This window comes from Mustela nivalis (assembly GCF_964662115.1).
Source record: "Mustela nivalis genome assembly, chromosome: 9".
In the NCBI taxonomy this organism is placed as follows: Eukaryota; Metazoa; Chordata; class Mammalia; order Carnivora; family Mustelidae; genus Mustela; species Mustela nivalis.
The window spans coordinates 108,365,423-108,374,753 of NC_139028.1; the positions used below are offsets into that span (position 1 = coordinate 108,365,423).

Below are 9,331 nucleotides of genomic sequence, written 5' to 3' on the forward strand. Positions count from 1 at the left end.
ATAAGATAATGTTTACATAGTATGTCTGTAAATTGTGTTTTCTGTCACCCAAACCAGCATATTCCTTCTAGAGGCTGTTTGAGTGTCTCCCCTCTACCAACAGCTGACTCCCAATTCTCCTTGCATTTCTTTATCAGTTCAGAACAAGAGCCTGGCTTTGTCTTGTCAAGAATTTCTCACAGAAAAGGGTATTTCCCCATGCACAGTGGGTGCCTGATACAGGTATCTGAAATGGAAGACCTTTTTAGCCCAGCACAATTCTCAACCCAAACGAGTTCAGCAATTCTTACCCACATCCAACAGTAGCATTTTGATTCATTCTCTTACAGTGGGGAGAGCAAAAAGAGACGAGGGGTCCCAGAGCAATGATTCTCCCTTGTTATCACCTGCAAAGCTGTCAATCTTATTCAGTATCTGCAGAGATCCCCAAGTAAAGACAAAGGCTGCAGGCCATTCTAGAAGATGAAAGGCACCATCAGCACAAACTTTTGGCAGCAGTGTATGAAAGTCAGTCCCTCCCTCAGGATCCCATGTTCAGAGAGGCTCCAAAATATTGACATGTTTGAAGCTTGCCTCTGAGACTCTTTTCTCAGAAGGCTCAGGTGTTCTCTGGTCTTACAGTTCCTTCCATTACTCAGAACTTCTGTCTGGACTGTGAAATCAGCTGGCTAAGCACAGGAAGGTAGATGGACCTCTATAAAAAAATACCTCTTTTCCTTCCTTCCCTTTTCACAAGCACCAACAAGAAGAGAAAGTTATTGTTAAGATTTGACTTTTAGAATCAGAGTTTTTAACTGTAAGTAAAGAAATTACTTATTTGGGGGGGGGTGCCTGAGTGGTGCAGTTGGTTAAGCATCCAACTCTTGGTTGGAGGTCATGATGTCAGGGTCCCACTTTGGGTTCCACACTCAGTGCAGAGTCTGCTTGAATTTCTCTCTCCCTTTTCCTCTGCCTCTGCTTCTTGCAAATAAATAAATCTTTAAAAAGAAAAAGCTAATAAAAAAACCAAACTTAAAAAAAATTTCACTGATGACCACATAATTTAATTCAGTAGAGTATCTCAAAACTCTTGAGAGGGTTTTGGTCCTCTCAATCAAAGGCTGTGGGGCTTTGAGAGGTTCTTTGGAAAATTTTGTCAGAGGAAGGGGAAGATACCAGAGAAGACACTTTTCAAATCAGTCTTTTTATTTTCAAGCATGGAAGCATGGAAAAACAGGATTCTCTCATGAAAGAAGACTTCAAAGAGGAAAATATTGCTTTGAAAGGTTTATCTTGGCACTAATGATTGACATTGGATAATTTTAATTCTGAGAGGTCTGTCAACATAAAGGCAAAACATAACACCAAAAGTTCAAGCTTCCATTTTTCTCTATTATGGAGGAGGACAAAAATATTATGCAAGAGTGGGTTAAGTAATGCATGGAGCCCAAATAATTGGATTTTTTTCTGCTAATATAAATTATAATGTTTGGTTTTGAACTGGTATTTTTTTCACTGGTAAGAAAGGCTTGTCATGGACAGTGGCACTAATCAGTAATATTTTCTAGGAATGCATTTCCCACTGATGCCAGCCACAAGGAGCAGCCTGAAGCCCTACACTTCTCAGTGCCTGAAGGTTTTCTTCATCTCTTGACACATGGAAATAAAATGGCATTTTTTTCTGAATAAAATATGAAGTGAAAACTGATTTTCTTCATGTAGCCTTTGTCTCGGTATTTGAGGACAGTGTAACCCATTCTCATCTCACAAGACTGTTCCATCACAATCCAAGAGATAGGGTCCCCCTCTGGACCCAGCACACCAAATCCTGGAAAATTCTGGAGACAGCATTCAATATATTTCAAGCTCCTTTCATTTTTTCCAAAGTTCCACTGCTCATTCACAGGCCCCACATGGGAGGCATCCAAGATGTTCTGAAAGCTTCCTTTCCTGTCAACAAAAAAAATGTGCATTTATTCAGCCAACATTTACAAAACACCAGGATTGCAGAGAATAAGACATCAACCCTTTCCTTGAAGATCCCACAGCCTAGAAGAAGAAACAGAAGGGGGAAAAAAAAAAAAACCCTACTAATTCTTTGTCTGCTTCAAAAATGTTCCCAAATAATTAAGAGGGAGCTAACTGTATGTGCTTTATGATACACATAGTATGATACATCTCAAAAAAAGTCTAATCGTATATCCGAAGAAAGAAGAAAATAAGATATGTCTTAAAAGAGGAAGGATCTAGATAGACCAGAGTAGTCCTTGATTTTGTTTGCCTGAATTTTGTTTGAGGATGCATGTGTGAACACACAGATTTTGAATTCTACCCACAAAATATCTAAGTGCATAAGATAATATTCCTTTCAACAGATATTTCAATAAAATATGTATCACAGGAAGGTGAGAGACATATTGATCTTATGGTTTCATGTGTCCAAAAGCTCATTCATCACCACATGCCTCTAGAGAAGTGCCAAAAGTGCAATGTAAGAAACACCAGTATAGGAAAAAGAATATTGGAATTTCCAGTGGTAATGGTTACAATTTAATACTAATTCTCTCACTGGACAAATTATCTGAGACTGAGTCTTTTCATCTGCAGAATCAGAATCACATCCTCTGTGGGTGGAGGAAGTGGAAGAGTCCTAAGAAGTTTCACCTATCCCCAGGGAGGAGGAGTTTTCCAGAATTGGTCAATTTCAAGGTCACCCAGATATTAATGGAGAATTCTTTATTTTTTCTTTGATCCCTTATTATCCAGTTATAACCTTCTCTAAAGACTGCCAGACAACTTAGTTATGTAACTTTCCAGTAGCGCTCTGTAATTTTAGATGTTTACATATTATGATAGCATACTATATATGTTACTCAATTTTATTTGTTGTTGCTTTTCACCTAGCCATACATTTTGAAATTCTTCCCATATAGTTCATATAGAGCTGCTTCCTTCTTGTTAATGGCTGCTTATTACTCCATAACAAATCGACCTGTGTTGCTACTGAAGGACACATTTGTTATTTCATATGTTATGCTTTCACATATTAAATTCATCTAAATCTTAAAATCCAATTTGGGAATATCTTCCATAATATACATATTCTTTTACCTAACTATTTCAATTCCAGGACTCATCTTTCAGAAATAGTTATAAAATTTGGGCAATGATCTCTTTATGAAGATATTTCTTGCAGAATTTTTGTTACTAGGAAGAATTGGAGATAAATTGAAAGTGTGCTAAAATGGGAATACTTAACTGTGCATCTCTTTCTTATAGAAATCTATGCAACTGCCAAAATGAATGAAACATATCTATATGAGCATACATGAAAGGTTTACATAGCATACTGCTGAGGGAAAAGAAACTGCAGTATAGTATCTGCATATGTTGTCAAAACAAAAAGAACAAGAAAACAAAACCAATTCATACATGCAGAGTACTAAAAGCACACACATCAATTTTTTTTTAATTTTTTATTTTTTATAAACATATATTTTTATCCCCAGGGGTACAGGTCTGTGAATCACCAGGTTTATACACTTCACAGCACTCACCAAAGCAACACACACCAATTTTTAAGAATATTTACAACTACACCGCCATCAAAAAGAATGAAGTCTTGCCATTTGCAAGGATGTGGATGGAACTAGAGAGTATTATGCTAAGCAAAAGAAGTCTGAGAAAGATAATTATCATATGATTTAACTCCTATGTGGAATTAAAAAAAGAAAAAGGAGATGAACATAGGGAAAGGGAAGGAAAAGTAAAATGAGATTAAAACAGAGAGGGAGGCAAACTATGTGACTCTTAACTATAAGGGCAAACTGAGGGTTGCGGAAGGGGAGGCGGGGGTGGATGGATAGGGCAATTGGGTGATGAGCGTTAAGAAGGGCACTTGATGTAATGAGCATTGGATGCTCTATGCAGTGGACGAATCCCAAAATTTATCCCCAAATTAAAAAAATACACTCTGTGTTAACTAAACTTAATGTAAATTTAAAAATTTTTTAAAAATAATATTTATACCTAGACAGGAAGATTGTGGGGAATCCAAGTGAACAAACCTTCACTTTTTACTTTGAATAGTTGTATAGTTTGTAGAGCATGTGATATTTTTGCAAGAAATACATAATTTCAGTAAAGATTCTCTAATCACTCTAATCACTATAATGTTCAGGACCCTCCCAGGAGGACTCGTATGAGAACTCAGTAGTTATACATGGAAAGGACCTCATCTAATGAAGACCCTTCTCCTGCTCAGCAAACTTCTGCTAATAGAGTTCCCTTCTGTTACCCCTACAAATGTGTACTGCATAGTTTATTGTCAAACTGTGCATTTCTGAGTATGGTCCTTATGACAGCTGAATGATTTGTTATTAGGAATTTGGGAAGCAACACAAAAAATCTCACTTGCTATCTTCATCCACTTTGGGCATGCTAAATGATTCCACCAAACCCATCTCATCATCACTTGATGTCTTGGGTTCCTCTGGTATTTTTGTCATAATGAGTGTGGTCTTCAAGTGATCTTCCTGCACTGATTTCTGCAGCTGAAATCTTTCTTATTGCCGCCCCCACATTCACTTGGCAACCTGGAAAGGAGAAGAATGGGCAGTGCCTATCCCCTTCCACATCTAATGTGAAAGAACCAAGGGTCTTTGCCTTTTAACTTGGATCAGTCATCTTGGATCTGGAAAGTTTGTTCCCAACTGATAACCTGGGGGCATGCCAGGACTTCCTCTAACTTGTCAGGAGCTTTGGTGAAGATGTGGTAAGTGTTGGTATAACAATCCAGGTCGTCTTTCATCTCCTGATACAACAAGTATTAATCATACTTATATGACAGTATGATTTACGAATTGTTCTTGCATATGTCTGGAGTGTGAGAGGCTCAGTTGTTTAATACCCTCTGTTTGGGGGATGCCTGGGTGGCTCAGTTGGTTAAGTGTGGCTCAGTCAGTTAAGTGTCTGCCTTCAGTTCAGGTCACAGTCCTGGGGTCCTGGGATTGAGTCCCACATCAGTCTCCTTGCTCAGAGAGGACACTGCTTCTCCCTTTGCCTGCTTTCTCCTCCTGCATGTGTTCTCTTTCTCTTTGACAAATAAATAAATAAGCAAATATTTTTTGAAAAAATATCCCGTGTTTTTCCCAGAGGTGCAGACAGAAAATGGCCTTGGAGTCCCTTGAACAATAATCACTAGGGACAGACTGAAGGTGGTGTCTTGAGGCAGCTCTTGGTAAGGTGGGAAGCAGCTCCATTGTCTGAGATGGAAGTTGCACCAGAAATAGGGTGTGTTAAGGGTTTTAAAGAGATAGTGCCTACTTTGTGGAGAGAAATATAGGGAAATATAGGAATATAGGGTATCAGGACTTGAGGTCTGTGAAGAGACCATGTCCAGGCTAATTCGGACTCAGCACTCTGGTGCTGGCATGGTGATTGGCTCTTTTGTGTTTGTTTGTTGTTTTTTTTTCGCTGTCTCGGATATATTTTTTCCAGGGGTATATATTTTTTTAATTTATTTTCAGCGTAACAGTATTCATTGTTTTTGCATCACACCCAGTGTTCCATGCAATCCGCGCCCTCTCCAATACCCACCACCTGATTCCCCCAACCTCCCCCCCCGCCCCTCCCCCCCTACCCCCACCCCTTCACTCTTGCTGTGCATGTGAATAGAGAGGACTTTCAGGAAGAACAGTCAAGCTGGAGCTCACAGCACCTGGAGGGAAGGGCCCTTCTCCCATGCCCCTCATTCCTGCTGACCTTCTGCAACTTAACTCCCTTAGAGGTTGTTACAGGTGAGTTGTGCTCTAATTTTCCTGATAACTATGTAAAAGGAGAAGTGTGGGCAGAGGGGTTAAAAAAAATCCCTATTTTGGGGTGGAAGAGATTCGCTTATACCCCACAAATCTGTAAGATGGGAAAGGTATTTTCTTTAAATACATAGTTGTCTCTTTTTTCTTTTCTTTTCTTTTTTAGATTTTATTTGTTTATCTGAGAGAGAGCAAGAGAGAGAGAGAGAGAGATTATGTGTGTGCATGTGCACAGGAGGGGTAGAGTGAGAAGCAGACTCTCCACTGAGTGGGGCTTCCCCACATGGGACTCTATCCCAGACCCTGAAATCATGACCTGAGCTGAAGGCAGACACCCAACAACTGAGCCACCCAGTCACCCCACACAGTTGGCTCTTGAGCAACACTAGTTTGAACCGTACAGGTCCACTTTCGAGCAATTTTAAAAAAATAAATACAATATAATGCTGTAAATGTATTTTCCCTTAGTATCTGAATAACATTTTATTTTCTCTAGCTTACTTTATTGTAAGAATCTGGTATACAATACAAGAGCATATAAAATATGTGTTAATAGACTGCTTGTTATTGGGAAGGCTCTGGTCAACAGTAGGCTACTAGTTGTTGAGTTTTTGAAGACTTGGGAGTTCTATACAGATTTTTGACTGCGGGAGTTGGTGTCCCTAACATCTGTGTTGTTCAAGGGTCAACAGTACATGACTCATATCATGTTTAACAGTGCTCTGACAGTAATTTTTATCAACTTTGCTTTTATAGCTAAGAAAGCCACAGTCTTCTAACGTCACACAACTAGTCACTTGGCAGATTTAGGTCTGAAACCCAGCATTGATTCAGATATTATTCTATTATATTGCTTTAGTCCCAGGGAAAGCAAAACATTTCTAATTCTCTCCAGCCACAAACATCTATCTTGAGGTATATGCCTGCTACAAGAATCTCAATGGAAAAAAACTGACCAGATGGGATCCCGACGTTATTTACAAGCCCTGGATTATTGGCTATTTGGTTTATACCCATGACTTATTTCACTATCCTCCCTTCTCTCCAAGCAGCCCTTCCAAAATCAATATGGGTCAGGGGTGCCAAGGTTCTTCTCCGCAGCCCCCAGATTCAGTTCCCTCATATCCACACGGAGAACATCCTGATTGTGACTGGCTTGGTATTCAGTAGCTTGTGCTCTTACCTCTTTCCGGTGCCAAGTAATTACCATCTGATAATCTGGCCAGGTGTCCACCAGCACTTCCATGTTGAATGAGGTTTAAATGTTGAAAATGGCACCATATGCCTAAAAAAGCACAGATGAACAGGTGAAAATGACATTTTCCTTTGAGATAGGGTCTTAGAAGTAGTTGGGAAATAATCCAAGATTTAGGAGCACTAAAGGGGATAGAGCTAGTGATTTCAGGATGGCTCCCCAAATACCCATTGGAGGGTATGCTGGGAAAAAAGAATAAAAAACCAGGAAAGGTCCACAAAATCTAAGGAAATAGCCTATTCAAGAGGAACTGGCTCCCCTGACATTTATTCATTCTTTTTCTAAAAAATTCATTCCTTTTTTCCCCCACTTCATAATATACCATTTTTTGGGCACCTGTTGTGTGTCAAGTGTGAAGGATTCCAAGGTAAGTATGACATGGCCACTGCATGGACATAGGATGGAGTAGGATGGAGCACCTGGGTGGCTCAGTGGGTTAAGCTTCTGCCTTTGGCTCAGGTCATGATCAGGGTCCTGGGATCTCTGCTTGCCAGGGAGTCTGCTTCCCCATCTCTCTCTCTGCCTGCCTCTTTGTGATCTCTGTCCATCAAATAAATAAATGAAAATCTTCAAAAAAAAAAGTCTAGCAGGATGGAGAGGTACACAGTCTGATCTTAATAGGATGCATGTTCTGATAGATGCATGCACATGCTGTGTGGGGTCTCAAGGAAGAAAAGCATTACCTGTCAGGGAGACTTACAGAAGAAGTAATATTTGAATCTGGTCTTCAAGGACAAGTTAAGTCTTTTCCTGGCAAAACAAAGAAGGAGGGCTAGTAATTTTTGGTGAGAGAAAAAGCATGTTTGAGTACCTGAAGGTATGGCAGATTGTATCATACCTGCTGAGCTGTGAGAGGCTTTGTGATTGTACCTTGTGGTATGTAGCAGGGATGCGTTGCAAGATGAAGTGGAGAAGCTGGGACATTTTCTGATCAACCTCACAATTAAGGGGTGTGGATTTTATGCCTTGAACTGAAAGTTTAAACAAGGGAGAGGTATGATCATATTTGTGTCAGATAGATGATTCTGATCACCATCTGTAGATGAATTAGTAATACTGCAGAAAAGCAGGTATTGCAATAGCCCGGAGCAGATAAGGAATTCTACTAGAGATAGCAGTAGAAGGGATTTGAACAAGTTTTAAGAGGCCAAAGAAGGAGGAAAAGGAGGAGGCAGCCGAGGACGAGGAGGAGAAGAAGGGGGGAGGAAGAAGAAGAAAGAGAGGGGAGGGAGACAAGGAAGAAGAGGAAGGGGTGAGGGGGATGAGGAAGAGGAAGAAGAAGGAGAAAAGTAGGTGCCTGATCCAGGTATTCATAACAAATAGCATGGAGGACAAGGGGTGTTAGAGAGGAGAAGGGAGTTGGGGTAAATTGGAAGGGGAGGTGAACCATGAGAGACTATGGACTCTGAAAAACAATCTGAAGGGTTGGAAGGGGTGGGGGGTGGGAGGTTGGGGTACCAGGTGGTGGGTATTATAGAGGGCATGGATTGCATGGAGCACTGGGTGTGGTGAAAAAATAATGAATACTGTTTTTCTGAAAATAAATAAATTGAAAAAATTAAAAAGAAAAAAAAGACCATCCCTGCAGAGGGAATCTGACTTTAGATTTGTATTTTAATCTGCCCTGGGCAGGTTCTGAACCCTGAATCTATACTCCCACACTTTACTCCTCTCTCCCAGGTTTCTCCCAACTCTCTCACCTTCAAGGACTCAGGGATGCTCTTTTCCAGGGATTCATACTGAATCTGCAGCTTTTGGGGTTCATGAAGCACAAACATCTTGTATAGCACTTCAGCCCCTTTCTCTTAGGAAGATGACCTAAGGAAAAAATCATGCAAACAGAGATATCTTGAGGGATGAGACAGGTGTCGAAGAAAAGGAGGAAAGAGGAATCACCCAGGACATCATATATTGCCAGAAATAAAGGGCTTTAGAAATTATCAAGCCCAAAGCTTTCATTCTGTAAATGAGAAACTAAAGCTCAGAGCTGCAGCTCAACCCTGGGGCTCCTGGGTGATCTTCCTACAATTCCACAGAAAGTACCATAACACAACTTGTGAAATGTACCTCTTCATGCCCATTTGATTCAAATTAGGCCAAGACTCTAAGAAGCAAATGTCACTAGCTGTCCAGCTGCAAGTGAAGAACAATGAATCTTTCAGAAAAACTGTCCCAGGGGACCCTGAAGTCCTTGGGCATTGAAACACTTGCTCTAATGTTGCTGTAAAATTAGTATTTTCAGGCATCATGAAAGAATGCAATCTTCTGGAAAAGATTCTAAAGA

The 9,331-nt window shown here is 40.2% G+C and overlaps 1 protein-coding gene across 1 annotated transcript in view; it reads right to left on the minus strand.

The window, feature by feature from the left end:
- GLYATL2 (glycine-N-acyltransferase like 2) overlaps nt 1-8,825 on the minus strand; it is a gene marked incomplete at its 5' end in the record, with an annotated part of 37,666 nt that extends 28,841 nt beyond the window's left edge. The window contains 6 exon segments of the mRNA XM_082682449.1: nt 1,546-1,676; nt 1,678-1,929; nt 4,659-4,792; nt 6,976-7,050; nt 7,054-7,077; nt 8,748-8,825. Of these exon segments, the coding sequence (XP_082538575.1) occupies nt 1,546-1,676; nt 1,678-1,929; nt 4,659-4,792; nt 6,976-7,050; nt 7,054-7,077; nt 8,748-8,825 (694 nt within the window).
- Between the last annotated feature and the right edge of the window lie 506 nt (nt 8,826-9,331).